Raw genomic sequence first — 18,027 nt, 5'->3', positions numbered from 1 at the left:
TCTGAACATGGGGAAAACGCATCTAGTGCATGACAGATTTAAATTAATACGTTCTATTGTCCAGTGCAACACTGTTTCCACAGATGCCGTGTAACAAATTTCTTCCCGCTAAATGATGATTAATCTGTAAGTTACTGTTTCATATCACGAAGCTTCCGTGGATCATTCTCTCCCATATCCTCAATAAAAAATATCTATGTATATATGTATAATAAATAAATAATAAAAAATCTCTAAACACATTAGTAGCACCGTTGTCCTTTGTGAGGGACACCCAAGTCTCAGACGTCTCTTGTTCAGGGTCATTACCTAACAGTAAGCAGCTTCTAAGAGATCCTGATCTAATTTGTGTTCTGCTCTAACTACTTCCACAGTGCTCTGAACACGCAGCTTGTTCCGTTCAAAGCCACCAGCTGCATAGGTGTGTTGTGGTATATCGCTTTTCTGTCAGCAACGGATGTGTTGTAGTAACTAGGCATCATCGTTGGCGTAGTTATAACTTCCAGATTAGTAGCAATTCCAGTCAGGAACTTAGCTCACAGTCGTTTCGCAGCAGTTGCTTCGATCGGTTTAGAGTTAATAAAGTCGCACATCATTGTTGTTGCTAAACTGGCAGTAAAAAGTGCGCGGTGCTGAGAATCCGACCTGTGGACGTACTTAGTGATGAAACAGTGATAGCTCGAAGAATAGCAGCAAAACACAGTCAGTGATCACAATGTTTATGCTGTTGGCGGTGGTTTTGCTGGCCGTTGGCTTGGCTGTTTTGATCTACCAGAAATTTGCCGATCAACTGTACTACGCTGGGAAGATCGGCGGACCGAAGGGTTATCCGCTGATCGGAAATGCGTTACGATTCGTCAACAAGTCTCCACCCGGTAAGACATTTGAACACGTGCGATCGGGCTTACGTGATGGGGGTGATAAACGGTAGGATAGCTGCGCGTGAAATGGCTCGTAGCATGCCAATTAATAAGCTATAAAAAACAATGACTTTGTGAGTTTGCTGCAGGGAACGATCGTTGTAAACGATTGCTCCTAGATCTGACTGAATTGGTTAGTTGGACACAGAAAAAAATCTGAACTTTACTGGTTATGTAAACAGCCAGGGGCCTCCCTTAGCTCAGTCGGTAAAGGCGCAGCTATAAAGCAAGACCATGCCGAGGTGGCTGGGTTCGATTCCCGGTCCGGTCTAGGAATTTTTCGGGTTGGAAAATTTCTCGACTTCCCTGGGCATAGAAGTATGATTGGATTTTGCCACACAATTATACCAATGCAAAAATGGTACAGGCATCGAAAGCTCTCAATTATTAACTGTGGAAGTGCATCTAGAACACTAAGTTGAGAGCACGCAATAAGTTAATATGCGATATGCAATAAGCTTAAAATGCGAAGAAAAAGAAAGAAGAAGAAGTAAACAGCCATACATGCAAACATTAATGCATGTAAACTTCCTTTTCACGCCAACCAGCATCATGCAAGAAATGCTACATACGATATATGGAATGTCTCATGACATATTTCATAAATTTACGCACTCTATAATGTAATCTTGTATGATATATTACACTCCATTTATGTGTATCATAGTAACAGAAATTTACACTACTTTTTCGAACTCTGTAGTTCAACTGTGTTATACCAATATTTTGTTGTGAAGGGTTGCGTTGAATTGTGTTCTTAAAATGGCAGTAATGCGTGCTACATTTGATCATACAGCATATATAGCGTGGGTAAGTCCTTAGTGGAGGAACGAAGACAATTTATTTATTAAAAATTAATAAACGATGTGTGAAAATTTTTGTACGTCTATCTATAGCTTAACCCAGTGGGTGCCGTCGGGATTTTCTAGGGCATAAAATATCTGATCAGACTGATCCTTCGAAAGGGAAGTAAAACCGTTGGTAGCATTGTTACTCAGTACGGAAAACAAGATCGATGGAAAACAAATCATGGAGAAAAAAAATCTATATCTTTCAATCTCTAATTTTGGTAGCAAAATATTTCATTGCGATCAAATTGTATACGTTTTTCGAAAACTCATCCGCCATTAATAGGAAAACTGTTCGAGTCGTTGTGGTAGTTGCTAACATTGGATCCTAAAATTTTAGAACACATTGGTTTCTTATGAATTCCACTAATATAAGATCACTACCGCAACAAAAATGATCACTAACAAGTAATTTAAGTCGGATATTTTTGAAACCCTCAGGGAATAAATATACACATAATAGCTATGTTTTTGTAAAGTTGGTTTATTCAACCTCTTCTCCTAGGCTCAATGCCCGCACCTTGGGCTTAACGCTACCCATCAAATCCTGCGCAACACTTGCGCCATATTTCTTACACACTTTCATCCGCTCTTTCTTCAAATCCTTGTCGTTTTTGAAGGCCTTCCCAGTTTTCTGGAGCTTGTCCTTCATAATTGCCCAGAACTTTTCTATTGGGCGAAGTTCTATTGGGCGAGATTTGCCTCCTTTGGCACAAAAACAACATCGTACCACTCCATCACCGGTTTCGCGTTATGACATGATGATCCGGCCAAAAAAGAGTATCACCTTCGTGGGACCGGAGGAAGGACGGCAGACGCTTCTGGAGGCATTCTTCTATATGTATTTAGCCGTTGATGGTACCGACTGTTATGTACGGCTTGCTGAATTTGCCGCACCCACAGATCACCTGCCACACTAAGTACTTCTCGGTAAATTTATCGACCTTCTTCTTCCGGAACTTCTCCGGAACATCCAGACGGGACTTGCCGGCGAAAAACTTCAGGCCGGATATCTGCTTAGTGTCCGCTTTAAAATACGTTTCGTTGTCCATTACGATGCATTTTGGCTGCACCAACCACTCGCGATACACCGTATTCTGTTTATCGGTTCGGTTAGGCGTCTTCCTTACCTTGAAGACATGAAGTCCGGGCCGCTTCATTGTCTGCTGGACAAACCAGACGGAAGAATTGACCTTCATGGCCACGTCCCGAATCGAAAGGTTCGGATTGCGCTTGTAGTAATCCCTCACCTTCCTTGCGTTCACGGGGTCGGTCGACTTCGCTTTTCTTCCGCTGCCAGCTCGTCGCTGGGTTGTCTGGGTCTCCTTGAACGTCTTTACCACACGGGACACGGTCGAATTGTCTGTTTCGCGATCCACCTGTGGGACTGGCCTGGATTTTCCACGGCTGCTCCCATAATTTGTTGTCAAAGCACTTCTTGCTTAGAAGCCATCTCGATAACCACTTGACAGATTGTGACGAGATTTATCACATGTAAACATTACACTCTAAACTAGTTTTACTCGAATTTTCATCACTTTTTACCCAAGCAATAAAAAGTTATACACAAAAGAAAGTGTTGCATTTTTACCCTTCTTACAAAGAAGGGTATAGATATCACTTGAAAAACCGACTATCGATCCGAGGCCCGGAGGGCCGAGTGTCATATACCATTCGACTCAGCTCGACGAGATCGGAACATGTCGGTGTGTGTGTGTGTGTACGTGTGTATGTGTGTATGTGTGTGTGTATGTAACGAAATGAATGCGCTCACGTTTCTCAGCAACCGCTCAACCTTTGGACAAACTCGGCGCCAAATGATAGGTCTTGGGGTCCCATTAAACGCTATTAAACGGTTTTGGAATCGGTGAACCGGTTCCGGAGATATGGCCGGATAAGATCCGGTGAATATGGGCCTTAACGCTGGATTTAACGGAAAACGTATCAAAATCATCATGCGACGCATCAAATTACTACAGAATTCAAAAATAAGATCAATGCAAGTCGTGTTAAGTGTTCCATACCACATTGGACACACTTGGACATGTTCCGGGTACCCCGGGGAAGTTGCTTGAATATGAATTGAATTAATACCCATTAAATCACATTAAAATACGATGATAAGGTGATTGGTAGCCTCACCAAACAGACTACACTCGGATATATTCCGGGTACCCCCAGGCAGTGGCGTAGCGTCACTGGATGACACGGGGGTGGGGGGCTTGGTCACTGATAATGACAATAAAATAAATAAACTTGAATAAGTAAGAAGGGTCTGATCACACCATAGGTGGATAAATTCGGGTTTTTTCTTAGGGAAATTAATTGTTTGCCGTCATTTTTGGACAAATTTCAATTTTGAAGTATGGCGATAAAAGTATTAGAAAAGTTACTTATGAAAAATAAATTTATCTGGTTTTTTACCATTATTCTGTAACCCTATACTGCAACTATGGGTACACCAATATTACTGGAACACCCCCTAGTATTTTCTAAAATGGTACATTCTAAAAAGTATCGCCTGTAGCTTGAGAATTACGAGTCAAAACATACATCGCTCGTTTTCGCTTATATTTTTGATTTCTCTACGTTATATCAAATCAATACCAAAATTAGAGAAAAAATCCATCTTAAGGGAACGTTCTGATACTGATAAAGTTCGATCAGTTTGATTGCAAAAATATCAATAGTAACCCAACACAATTAAAATACAGCCTTAGCATATGTTTACATCCTCAGGATCAGTTTTCGAGCACATATATGAGTGCTAGCATTTCAAAGGGGCGAAATCGCTTTTATATGGATTAATTTTTTTGTACAGGCTCAATCGAATAAACTACACAGAGCCAAGATATCATTTGCGTTGTACATAATTAATGTCTTAAATATAGGGTTAAAGGAATTGAACCGATTAATAGCGGTCTTTTCGAGATTTACAGTCTAATGGAAGTGGAGTTGGAGAATGAGATATGAAATATGTTTTATGATACATAAATTTCACTATTCTTAATACATGTACTCAGTGTTAGGCACCGTTAACCAAACAGCAAACGTCGGTTACCGTTAACGATATTATTTGCTATTGTAACGTGTTAACGTTAAATTGTTAAAACAAGTGATAAATTTAACGGCCTTAACGCCCTGTTTATACATAAATCAAATACCCCTTTAGGTTAACATATAAACCTTATTGTTGAAGATATTAGTCTCATGTTTTGGTATTGTTAAGTTATTTATTTAACATGAGACATAATTTGCAAATACATTGCAGGCGATTTTTACAGTAAAGTTCCTTCAGGTGAAAAATAGCAAACGTTCAAACTTTTTGTCCGACAGACATGCTCTCTTAGCTTGCCGTATGTCACTTGTCACAGAAAACAGTTGCTCAACAGTTGCACTTGAGGGAACTGAAGTGTAACATTTTATGAAGCAATCGATGAATACTTTTTCACCCATGAAAACTGCATCCATCCAAACTTTCTTTCGATTTCAGCTTTAGCCAAGTCTGAACCAATGTTTCTGCTTTCAGTTTGTCAAGGCATCACTGAAATTTTTTTCGAAATTTGAACAGCTGAACTGTTTGGCAAAATTTATGCAATTCAATTCAATTGTTTTTCAGTTACTTTGAAACCAAATTTCCACAAGATTTGATCATAAGGGTGAACATGTTTTGAAATGACTTTTAATTCAATGGACTTTAAACTGAAGGTCAAAGTTTTACCGAACGTTCAGCTGTTTTGATTTCGGTAAGAATTTACCGAACACGAAAACAAAATCTTATTGTGTGAAGTTCCGGGAAAGTTGTAAAAACTGGCGGGAGAAAAAGGAAGAATCATTTGTGCGAAGGCTGAAGAAGAAATAAGTTTCCGGGAGGAATCGAAAATTAACTTACGGTGTGAGGTTGAAGAAAATTCCAGGGGTTTAAATAGTATTTCCCGTTTCCCTAGAAATTACCGAAAAGAACCATTAAAAAATGGAATCATAAGTCGAAAGAGTATCAACATATGACATTTTTAAAGGTGAACCTTTTTTTAGAATTCTAAAGGCTCAAAAAAATTTAGATTTTCAAAAAGAAACAAGTCTCTTACAATAATTTTCTCCGAAATTCGACCGCGGGAAGGCAATAATAATTTTGATTATTTAAAAAAAAAATCGGAATAGATCGGTATAAAATGTTAAAAATCGGTATTCTAAGGAACCTTATCTGAATATCGGTAATTTAGTTCGGAAATCGGAATATATATGGCAACGCTACTTAAACGTGCCGCAAGCGGAAGTTTACCAACTGACATCAAATCAAGAAGACTGGCAACTCTGCCAGAATCCAAGCGACAGATACAGTAGCGCTGCGCTCGAGTGAAGGTGGAAGTACTGCATAGAAAAATGAGCAAATACACAAACCATTCATCTGAGGTTGCAATCTTTGCTATAAAATTCGTTCGAAGCATTTGCCTTTGCGCGACAGATGACGCGATTGTGTCGGTCTCATAACGGTCGTATGAGAAAAAGGAAGAGATGCCAGTCTTATTTATATGTTATCTTCGCTTTTATGGTGGTAAACTCCAACCGGTATTATCCACGGATTAAATCCCGATCAAAAATGTCTTAACATCCACATCAGAATTGATCAACACGACTCTATGCAAACATTTTGCAGATCATCCAAACAGTAGTGGTATTAAAAGTTAATCCGAGTTAAAGCATACCGCCATAAGAATGTAGTGAGTAAAATTCCACTCACTTTCGTTAAAAGTGGAACTACCCTAAAGGGAGTAGCCTTCTGTTAACTCACTTTTGAGTAATGTATGCAATTTTTAAAAATCTGTGATGAATTTAGTCATTGTCGATTTTTGCAATATAAGATCAACTGAGTAAAAGTTACTCAAGATTTTTGCAGCAAACTAAAATCAATTAGTTTTATTTCAACAGAACTATTAAAAATATTCATTTATAAAAAAAAAAAAACTCATTGACATATTGATAATAACTCTGCTTATTAAGTGATTTTCCCACTTTTGTTGTCACCTACAGCTGCTTCCTGGCACAACTTACGTATCAGTAACTCAGTATTTTTTCAGAATATAAATAACTTTTATGATTATTATTAAATTTTCCGATTTTCTCATTAAACTTACTTGGGATCGAGATTTTGATTCTGAAGTTCACAACCAAAAGTTGCTGCAGAGGTTCAGAAAAATGTGATTTGGGTAAATTTGGGCGGAAATCAAGTTTATCTCAGAAAAAACACCAATTACTTCTTGTGCCAGTTACTAGTCCAGACCAGAACTGAACGCAGAATCTTTCTTTCTTTGAACACTTTGGGAGAATTTCTAGGTCTTCAAAATTTCGCGGACGTTTGTTACATTTGATCTTACTCAAAACAGTAAAGTTCTATATTCATTTAATTAAGTAAATAAAATTCAACTTTGCTAAATTGATGCTACTTAGCTTTTGACATTTAGCTTACAAATATGAAACAGAGTAAAAGTTACTCACTTTAGAGTAAAATCAGACGAGCGTGCAGTCCGGTTTTGACGAACCGCTTTTACATTAAGCCCTCTAGTACACGGTAACCGCAAAATACCCAATAATGACTACAAAGTAAGCATTTTCGAAGAAAACTGGGTTTACCCATTAAATGAGAAAATTTTTGCCCATTTATCAGTAATTACAACTACAAAAACATGTAGTAAGTATTCATTTTTGAGTAACAAATACTCATAAATGGGTAATATTTTTACTGATTTAATGGGTAGTCCCAGTCTCCCTCGAAAATGCTTACTTGGTAGTCATTATTGGATATTTTGCGGTTACCGTGTAGGGTTTACTTTTAAAGTGCACGCTATTTCAAAACTACCAAAATTTGGGTACAATCCACCCAGATCGGTCAAAACTGAACCTACCCAAACATGGGTAAACTGTGTTGGGAGTGACAAGTTGACAAATGAACAACATTGATACGAATAGGATCAACGTTGTTCATTTGTAAACTTGTCACTCCCAACACAGTTTACCCATTTTTGGGTAGGTTCAGTTTTGACCGATCTGGGTGGATTGTACCCGAATTTGGGTAGTTTTGAAATAGCGTGTGGTGCCTTAGCCAAAGTATTTTTTTATATTCAAAACTACATAAATTTGGGTAGAATCCACCCAGATCATTCAAAACTGAACCTACCCAAAAAATGGGTAAACTGTGTTGGGAGTGACAAGTTGACAAATGAATAACGTAGATCGTATTCGTATCGACGTTGTTCATTTGTCAACTTGTCTCTCCTAACACAGTTTACACATTTTTGGGTAGGTTCAGTTTTGACCGATCTGGGTGGATTCTTCCCAAATTTGGGTAGTTTTGAAATAGCGAGTATACATCCCATCTTGAAAATGAATGATTTGGAATTACGGTTACCGTTAATTATTGAATGATAAAATAGTGATGAGTGACAAAATCAGGTAATTACTGTACAACAATCAGTCACGATATGCTTGACTTCACGTATTCTATTTTATGGTATGTATGTTATTTTATGATAGGGGCTGTTGTTGCCACAGTTATGTTCAAATGAATCTAATTCAAGCGTGATTGGAACGAATATTTCCTTTTCGCACAGTGTCCTTGGTTTACAATGTGTACAATTAGATGTTTTGTACTGCTGCTGACAGCGCTCATCGCCAGGGTGCAAGCCGGCTTCGATCGTATGAGTTGGTGGAAATCAACATGAAAATACATGACGAAATTCGCTCAAAACTAAAAAATATCAATAATTGTGCAATATATTCAATCTATTATTTCTACATAATTTCGCTATTACAATAAAGAACAAAATATAGAAATTTTTTCATCGCTAAAAGCAATGTTTCAAGAGAAATCGAATGCTTTTTCTATGTCTAGTATTTAGAGAAACCCCAGTTGAGCAGCTTTCAGATTTGTTTGAACGAATTAAATTGGTAACTCTAAGAAGTTAATGAGTAGTTGAATACCCATCGCGAAGTCCAAACTGATCATCTGCAAAAATTGATTACGTATTGATTCTGTTTAAAATTATCTTTTCGAAAAGTTTACTTATTGAAGAAAACAAACTTATTGCACGGTAGCTGGAAGCTTCAGCTGGATTTTTATCCGGTTTCAAAATTGGAACATTTTTTGCATTTTTCCATTTTTCAGGAAAGTATACTAAATGGAAACATCGGTTAAATAATTTTACCAAGAAAGACAAGGTACTCTCTGAGAATTTTTTTATGAGGATATAGAAAATTCCATAATCACTGAGCTTTTTTCCGAATTTGTGATCAAAATTTTACTACCTTCTGTAAGCGCTGAAATAGGCTTTTGAGGGTTTTTTTTTGCAAAAATTTTGTGAGTTTCCAAAAGGGTTTGGAACTCGGGTCTAATGTAGAAACATTATTTTCAAAATTTTTGTTCCTCAGGGCAGATAATCGCTTTTTTAATTTGTTTTTTTTTTTCAAATCCCGCCAGATAACTTTCATGGCAGGATCACGTGTTCTTTGATATTGTCTCCTACGGACATTTTTAAGATGGATCAAGAGCTGAAGATCGTCGTCTATTATAATTGAATCGAACTTTACCTCACATTTTGGTGCTGAGACAGCTCTTGCTTCAACTATAGAAGTAGCCAGAGATTCAAGAGCATAATTAATTTCATCTTTGGTTTGCAAAGGTATGTTTGGATCGAGGCTATTATTCCGAAATGTTCGATATTGCTCCCAATCAGCTCTATGGTAATTTTAAGTAGAGCTGTTGGTATTAGAAATTATTTCTTGGGATATTTCAAAAGTTACTGGAACCAAATGGCTACAAAGTTGATTTGAATCAGTTAAGACCAAATCAATAGTTGAGGGATTTCTTGCTGAAGAAAAGCATGTTGGGCTGTTTGGATATTTAATAGTGTAATAACCTGCAGAACAATCATAAAACAGAATATTACCATTGGAATTGCTTTGAGCATTATTCCATGAGCGGTGTTTTGCATTAAAATCACCAATAATGAAGAATTTAGACCTATGACGGGTAAGTTTCTGGAGGTCACCCTTGAGAAAATTCTTTTGCTGGCCTACGCATTGGAATGGCAAATTGGCAGCTATAAACGTAAGTTGTCCAACGCCACTACAGACTCCATCAAGACGAGCATTTCTATAAATAAAATAATTTACGTCCCTTTTAACGTTATGGTCAGGTTTAAGGAACGTTTCAGCTATAACAGCAATATGCACGTTATTATCTTTAAGAGATCGAGCATTCCAATTTACAATATTGAATGATTTAAAATGCATTACTGAATTTGAAAGTCATGATAATATTGTTCGCAAATTTAACTCCAGTTTGAATAGCATCAAACATGGAGTTTGTTTTAAGCATATCAGTTATCATGTCAATTAATGGTTTCGGTAAAAATTCAATTTTAGGAGCAGTAATACTTCCAAAGTCAAAATTTTCAAAATTTCAAAAACAAGGGAATCAAAGATATCAGACACTTCCAACAAATTTGGACAAAGACGGTCACCATGGTATCTGAAGAGTCTGTACAAACCCTAATGGATAGAGTTAAGCGCAAAATTCAAAAATTTTATGCAAATACCGAGGCAAATACCGAATAGTTATGTTTTGACTTTGTGAATTTTTTAATCATAGCCCATGAATCTGAAATAAACAACTGCAATTGAAATAAAATGCGAAATTTGTGTTTTACTTAAGATTTGATGTGTTCCGATTATTATGGATATAGTACAGACCTTCATATGTGACTGATTATCGGACGACATAGAAAAAAATGTTTTGAAATGTAAACAAAAATCACTTATTGTAAATCATAAAAGCATTCGCCGTGTTTGTCATTCAATCTCAGGAATCATTAGTTTTGCTTGACGCTGAATGACATTTTATTCAACGGGCGGCGGATGTTTTGATTCTGTGATAGAATTATTGTCATCCCAAACTCAGGTTCAGCCCCATAATACTGATCTTCCAAAACGTCATTTGCTGATCTGAGCTGACAAACGAGATGGAAACATAATCTTCGCTCTTAGAGGTGCTACAAATATTGGTAAAACGTGGAAACCGAAGATTGTCTATGTCGTGGTGTGATTTTTGTATCCATGATGGAATTGCTGTTCATGGCTATTCAATAATGAAATGTAAACAATCGAATTATAAATCTATTTAAAGCATTTGCAAATCATCCTATTCTTAAATTGGTGCCGTCTGAGCGCTGTATGTTTTACAGCCTACTTTCAGTTAATTGTCAGCCTTTATTTGGATGGCAGTCATGTGGATGCTCTTCAGCTGATGTCGAATTCAATCATAAGGCAATCATCCGATATTCGAAAGCATATGGTTAAAGGCGCCAACAATACAATAATAGTTCGAAGTATTGCGGATGTTTTCGTACAGTGCAATAGCTGGGATAAAAGGCCACTTTTATTTAGGGCCTGTCGCTTAAACTTAGTATTGAAAGATATTTTCTCTTATTTTTCCGTTCCATCTATATTCTGTTATCTTTACTAAGTATATACTTTAGGCCGAAGTTGTTTCAAATCTGAGTTCCTGTGATAGCCTCAACATAGCAATATGAGCCTTGAAGTAATCCTTCAATTCTACCACTGTCCATCCAAAAATTGTGCGTTTGTTAATTTCACTTTTCACTGATCTTTTTTTAGAATTCTTCCTCGCCATCGAACGAACCGTGCATGAAGCTGGGAAATGTTTCCGTCTGTGGTTGGGCCCGGAACTGCTGATCGTCGTAACGGACGCAAAGGTCGCCGAGGTAATTAACTACACGAGGATTTTGCGCGATTCGCATTGCGAGAAAAAAAAACTAAACTTCTCAACTAGTCCATTTGTACTTGAATGAATGTGTACCTAGCTGCAACATGATACTGGACTGAAGCGGTTTGATGCGTCTAGCATCATCAACTGCGCCGCAATTAGTCAGATGCTCGAGGTACAGGTGGATGAATCAGTTGCCTATGAAACGAGCTTGAAATGACCCTTATACTACTGACGAGACGCGAAGGTTTGTTTACATTTGCTTGTGCGAAAATGATTACAATATCAATAATAGCAACAAAATAGATGGTTGCGTATTGTTGTGACTGTGACAGTGACACAGAGGCACAGAAAGATTACGTTGCGTTGTTCAATGGCATTGCTGGTTTCCGAAGTTCCTTGATGATAAGACACATAACAGAGGGGCACCTTCGCGTCAGCGATAAGCCTTCTCAATTATTACAATAATACGTAAGCATTACATTGTTGCAAATTGATAGTTTGAACCCATTAATAGCCAAGTTATGACAAATATTGTTAAACAAAAATACAGCTTTTCCCCCGAGAAGTAAAAAAACTCAATCTAAATTTTCAGTTTTGCTGAATACTTTCGATCATGAATTCAAAAAAAAAAATATTTTCAAATTGAACCTATGTTTTGACACTTTTGAGCCATAGGCCAAATGCCATTAGACCGAATTGATTTGGAAATCACAGTCTTGCAATAATGAGAGATCCAACGCTTGAAATTTTTTTAGATCTCAGATTGATTACCCTGGACTTCGGTTTTTCGAGAATAATTTTAAGACCTCTAAAATTTTGAAACTTACCGTCAATCTATTGAAACGCATGATACGATCTTCTAAACGTGCTTGATTTTGTTTATTTCAGGGCATCCTGAGCAGTCCCAAGTTCATTGACAAGTCTGACGAATACAATTTCATCCGTCCATGGCTGGGAAACGGACTGCTAACGAGCAGCAATCGAAAATGGCACTCCCATCGAAAGATCATTACTCCTACGTTCCATTTTAAAATTTTGGAACAATTTGTAGAAATCTTCGATAGCCAGAGCAACATCCTCATTGATCAGTTGCTACCGAAGGTGAAAAGTGGGGAGACTTTCGATATCTTTCCCCTGATCACGCTGTGCGCTTTGGATGTGATTTGTGGTAAGGTTCAATCTTCAGTTGAAGAGCGGCTGATTTGATTTCCGATCACGTTTCAGAGTCTGCTATGGGAACAAAGGTGAATGCACAAATCCACGCCGATTCGGAATACGTTCAAGCCGTTAAGGAGTAAGTTATCTAGGATGCATATGAATTTCGAATTTCTTTCATAAATCTTCACCATTCCAGAATCACAACGATCATCCACATTCGAACGTACGACTTGCTCGCGCGTTACGATTTCCTGTTTAATCTTTTATCGTTCCGAAAGAGGCAAGACAAGGCGTTGGAAATCCTGCACGGCTACACCAACAGTGTCATCCAATCCAGAAGGCGTGAGCTTGCCGAAACCAATGACACAAAAACCAGTGATGATGCCACCAACGATTTGGGAATTCGTAGGAAGGTTGCCTTCCTGGATATGCTACTGCAAGCTACGGTCGATGGACGTCCCCTAACTGACGTTGAAATCCGCGAGGAAGTCGATACGTTCATGTTCGAAGGGCACGATACGACTACGTCGGCCATCAGTTTCTTGATGTACCGACTAGCTAAGCACCCGGAGATACAGCGGAAGGTCTACGATGAATTGACAGTCGTTATTGGGGAAGATGTGAACGAGCCATTTACGCTTTCCAAGTTAAATGAACTGCACTACCTGGAGCTGGTGATCAAGGAAACCCTACGGCTGTATCCTTCGGTACCGTTCTTCGGCAGGAAGATATTGGAGAACAGCGAAATCGGTAAAGCATGTTGGTAGAAACAACGTTGACAACAGATTCAGATATGTTCTTATTTACAGAAGGTAAAGTCATCCCGGCTGGAACGAACCTGATCCTGATGCCCATGTTCATGGGCCGTGATCCGGAGTATTTCGATGACCCGCTGGAATTTCGACCGGAACGTTTCGAGGCGGAAACTTCGTCGGAGAAAGTCAATCCCTACCGGTACATTCCGTTCAGTGCTGGGCCGAGAAACTGCATCGGACAGAAGTTTGCGATGGCAGAGCTGAAAAGTGTTGCCAGCAAGGTGCTGAGACACTTCGAGCTGTTGCCACCGGTCGAGGGACAAGAGGAATCGTTCATTGGGGAAATGATTCTGAGGCCCACCTATGGAATTATGCTGAGCCTTAAGAAAAGGAATAGAGATTGAGGGAGGATTAATTACGCGCATATTGTGATTATATTTTGTATTTTTATGTAGCTAAATTATTGAAATCTGAAATTAAATTGAAATTACTGATGTTCTTGTTTGAAAAATGGTTAGTTTATTGATTATCTTGATCCTGATTATAATTCTGGCTATTCAAAATAATGTCAACATCAGGATTGACACCAACTGAACAACTCATAACACTCGACAAAGGACAACACACAACAACGAGTACACCAGTAGAGATTTTCTTTAACGATATGTTCCACCGGTTGGATCCTCACTTCGAGGCACACATTTTCAGTTGACCGAAAGAATTCCATTTGATATTACAGTCTTTTCTTAAATTTGTGGACGTCACAGGTAGGTAGGCGACGTTACATTGAGTCGACATTCGTTCTACTTCTACAACGTTCTATTCTACGTAAATGGCTTAAGCACCACCTTCAGATAGAAGCACCGTCAACTCCGATCAATATTTCGGCATGAGACTGTTAAGGCAGGTCTAACAGATTTTAATCGAGCCGAACAACTATCCATTGACCCGACCGGTGATGTAAGTTTTACTGTTGTTTGAAGTCCAACTGTAGCAATGCACTATGGGCCAGAAATGCAATCTAGCGGGAAATAATTTATAACTGCTAATCGAAGCATTTCCGTGGCAAAGTTGCTTATTATAACGAAAACCATCATTTGGGGCCTTCTTAGCTCAGTCGGTAAAGGCGCAGCTACAAAGTAAGACCATTCTGGAGGTGGCTGGGTACGATTACCGGTCCGGTCTAGGAGTTTTTCGGGTTGGAAAATTTCTTGACTTCCCTGGGCATAGAAGTATGATTGGACTTGCCACACAATTATACCAATGCAAAAATGGTACAGGCATCGAAAGCTCTCAATTAATTACTGTGGAAGTGCATCTAGAACACTAAGTTGAGAGCACGCAATAAGCTAATATGCGATATGCAATAAGCTTGAAATGCGAAGAAGAAGAAGAAGAAGAAGAAGAAGAAGGTCACTCCGCATACCAATCTTGGGTCCTCATTTTTCATAGTGTGCCGCAAGTGTGCCGCAGGTGTGCCGATTGAATATTATGGTATATTTGGTAACCCGGTATTTCTGATAGCTTGAATGTTTTGGTTTACAATCACATCGGTCTAGCGACAATCACGGAGGAATGCTGGCGAGATGGACCTTGAGTGGTTTCAGCCTTCCAACAGGACACAACAAAGAAAAAAAAAATCCAGTGAGCGACCATTAACAGCAAATCCACCTCGCTGCAGGTATACGAGCTGACCGATACGATTACGGTACTGTGCGAAAAGCCTCCTCTTGTCCATCTTTCTCCTGGCCAACAAGAAGATGATTGACTTCTTGAAGCAGATCGAGAAGGACGGTGAGGAGCCTTCGTCAAGGACAATAGCTTGGATACGGTGGACATCAGGACTCAGAGATTATCACCATCAATAAGGCCTGCCTAGACGTATTCAACAAGTACCTCAAAGATCACATCATGGAGATTATCGATGCTGATAAAAAAGTAAAACATGCCAAACTGTCGGAGCATGCTCTAACGGACAAAAGGTACGTCTCCCGTGTGGATACCAACTAGTTGGACATGTGCTCCCCAGCGATTATCCAGTCGGGTGGCTACAGCAAAAAAGGTTATCTTCCATTTAATTCCACTTAATTAATTTTGGTATCCATGACAGATACGTATTTCGACTACAATATGCGTATAGATACGTATTTGGACTACAATATGACCCCGGGCAAGCTGGAATTCAAAAAAAGTAGAAGGGTCTGTGTCTAGGGCCCGAACGAAAGCTTGACGTAGTTCTTTTAATTGATCGATAATCTATTATCTTAACTCTTTCCATTTTTGAATTGGTGGCCGGTTGTTTTTCGCATGGTGGCCCAGAGAAGAGCCGTTATTTTTTGTTGTTGTTTTTTTTTTCTGGTGTCCTTTCGATCGTTTGGGACAGCTATCGTTTAGCTGATGAAAAATAGTGATTATTGATACCTGTAATTTTAAAAGTTTGTTTGTGACATTAAATTCTGAATGATGATATTACTACTTACCTATATCAGTAAGTATAGGCTGATGGTAAGAAAAATAGGTGATGAATACTTTACATCTAAGAGCTGGAATATGTAGCGCAAAGTCCGTGAGTGTTCAGAACAAACGTGTTTGCTCTTATTTCTTTTAATTATTCGAAAATCTATTATCTTAACTCCATCTGTATTTGAATTGGTGGCCCTGAAAAGGGCCGTTTGTTTGTTGGTTGTTGGCCCTGAAAAGGGCCTTTTGTTTTTCAAATGGTGCCCCTGAAAAGGACCTTTTTTTTTGTATTTTCCTGGTGTCCATCGAAATGGTTGTTGGAGTTAGAGGGTACGGAACGAATAGGTACTAATCGCTGTTGCCTTTTGGCCCTCCTTTTATTTTGGCGCTATTGGTTGATATTGCTGTTGTATTTACTTCAGTGGATGGATAACTTACACGAAATGCATAAACGTGCAACCAATTGACGTCTGCGGGAAGGTTTAGAGCTGGATGATTTACGCAAGTTTATTCTCTCACAGAGACTCAATGACCCAAAGCTGATAGTGATTTTCCGAACACTGCTATTGGCACTGATTGATGATTATTTGCTGTTACTTCTCTCCATGGTTCAAAAATATTTCAATTTTGTGAACCTGTTTTACTCATCATCTACAGATCTTAAAATAAATTCTATAGCGTAGAAATATAGTGGTCCTGAAAAAGGCCATTTGGCATCCAAGAGATTTACATGCTGGTACTTTCGGGATGGCGTGCTTACACCATTGCACAGCGGTTGAAATTTTGCAGGTGATCAATGTTGTAGTCAGCCTAACGGAACGACTGCAGTGGAACGTCCGAAAGATGGTGAAGCTGCTCAGAGAGCCTCCGATGTCCGCTTCCTTCAAGGTCCTACCAAATGTCGCAAATGAAACTGCCATTTTGGATCCAAGCGAACAAACTGGTGTACTTGGGTATCTCCAGAGACAGCGTGCTCAGTTGGCTTTCCTGGCAGCAACATTACCTCTGAATCATTCAGACTCTCACGAGGCAGTGAATGATGAGGCAGATGGCAGTTCATATTCATATCAAAATGACTCAATGAACCTGACTGTTTTGCGCACTGCCACTCATACGTCATGTCCGACGCTTATCCGTCCGTTGCTCGAAAGTGAATGACGAAGAAAACGATTTGGCAAGCGTTTCTATTATCGCTGCTTTTCTCCTCCCTTCCATTCATTGGTGAAATGATGAGCGGTCCACCGAGCGGTGAGCTCGCTCATGTGAGCATGCGCAATGTCTCGTGTGCTCAATTTGCGCTCTATCGTTACGTCCATGTTTGGGATTTTTCGTTACATGTCTGAATTTCGATTGTTTTATGTGACCCCAGTATAGAAATTAAAGACGTAGTCCTACGTCAAAACGGAGGAGGAACTTTACAGATTCAGTTTCTCATCGGCTCACTGTCACATTTTCGCCCGGCCTTCATGTGGATGTAGTGTCATAGCATTACATGAGCATTAATGGTATAATAATGATGAGCACTTTACAAAAACTATACAAGTGTCACCATGGATGAGCATGAGTTTTTTTTATACAAATAAGTCTCATGCTCATAGTTTTTCATGCAAGTGTATCCGTGGCAGATGTATTCTTATATGTTATGCGTGCAACAATTTACATCGTGATAAAATTTGATTATAATGTAACGTTTGGTTCTATTGTCATAGGATGCATTCCGATGTTTTAGGTGTGCAACATTTTACGTTGTGATCAAGTAAGATTCTTATGTAAGGTTTGATTCTGATATCAACGTATGTGTCCTGCGGTTGACGTTTGATTCTTATGTAACGTTTGAAGCTAATGTATTTTTATGTACTTGGACGTCACACTGAAGTCTGAATACACGGAAATAAAGGATAAAATTTAATGTTTTGAAAATGTCTGCTGATGTTTCCTACATTATAATTTCTATTCGGGAAGTTTGTTTGTTTACATCTGAATTGTACCAGTTCTGCCAAACTTTACCAATGAAAGTCAGATTTTAAACTGAAAAATTTCGGAGTTCTTATCTTATCGATTTGGTATGTTCAGATCAATTTTCAAAACCAATTGCTCTATCT

The 18,027-nt window shown here is 38.7% G+C and overlaps 1 protein-coding gene across 1 annotated transcript; it reads left to right on the top strand.

Annotated features, from left to right (window-relative positions):
* The first annotated feature begins 312 nt into the window (after positions 1-312).
* Positions 313-14,004, top strand: LOC135712221 (cytochrome P450 4d1-like). Its single transcript, XM_065235183.1, has 7 exons — positions 313-423; positions 507-875; positions 11,441-11,547; positions 12,441-12,720; positions 12,777-12,846; positions 12,907-13,460; positions 13,520-14,004. Exons 2-7 carry the CDS (start codon positions 716-718, stop codon positions 13,867-13,869), a joined length of 1,521 nt encoding a protein of 506 aa, XP_065091255.1. The 5' UTR covers positions 313-423; positions 507-715; the 3' UTR covers positions 13,870-14,004.
* Positions 14,005-18,027: the final 4,023 nt, after the last annotated feature.

The sequence above is a fragment of the Ochlerotatus camptorhynchus genome, unplaced genomic scaffold (assembly GCF_037179485.1).
Source record: "Ochlerotatus camptorhynchus isolate MF236.1 unplaced genomic scaffold, CSIRO-AGI_Acam_v1.1 ptg000466l, whole genome shotgun sequence".
Classification (NCBI taxonomy): Eukaryota; Metazoa; Arthropoda; class Insecta; order Diptera; family Culicidae; genus Ochlerotatus; species Ochlerotatus camptorhynchus.
Note: the sequence above shows the minus strand (reverse complement) of the source record. Positions and strands in the feature narration are given on the sequence as shown.

What these genes read in the sequence shown, in the direction of transcription:
- LOC135712221 (XM_065235183.1), top strand. Translation starts at nt 716, where the DNA reads ATGTTTATGCTGTTGGCGGTGGTTTTGCTGGCCGTTGGCTTGGCTGTT. An exon ending in TACGTTCAAGCCGTTAAGGA is followed by an intron (nt 12,847 to 12,906) that starts GTAAGTTATCTA and finishes TCACCATTCCAG; the next exon opens with AATCACAACGATCATCCACA. An exon ending in ATTGGAGAACAGCGAAATCG is followed by an intron (nt 13,461 to 13,519) that starts GTAAAGCATGTT and finishes TCTTATTTACAG; the next exon opens with AAGGTAAAGTCATCCCGGCT.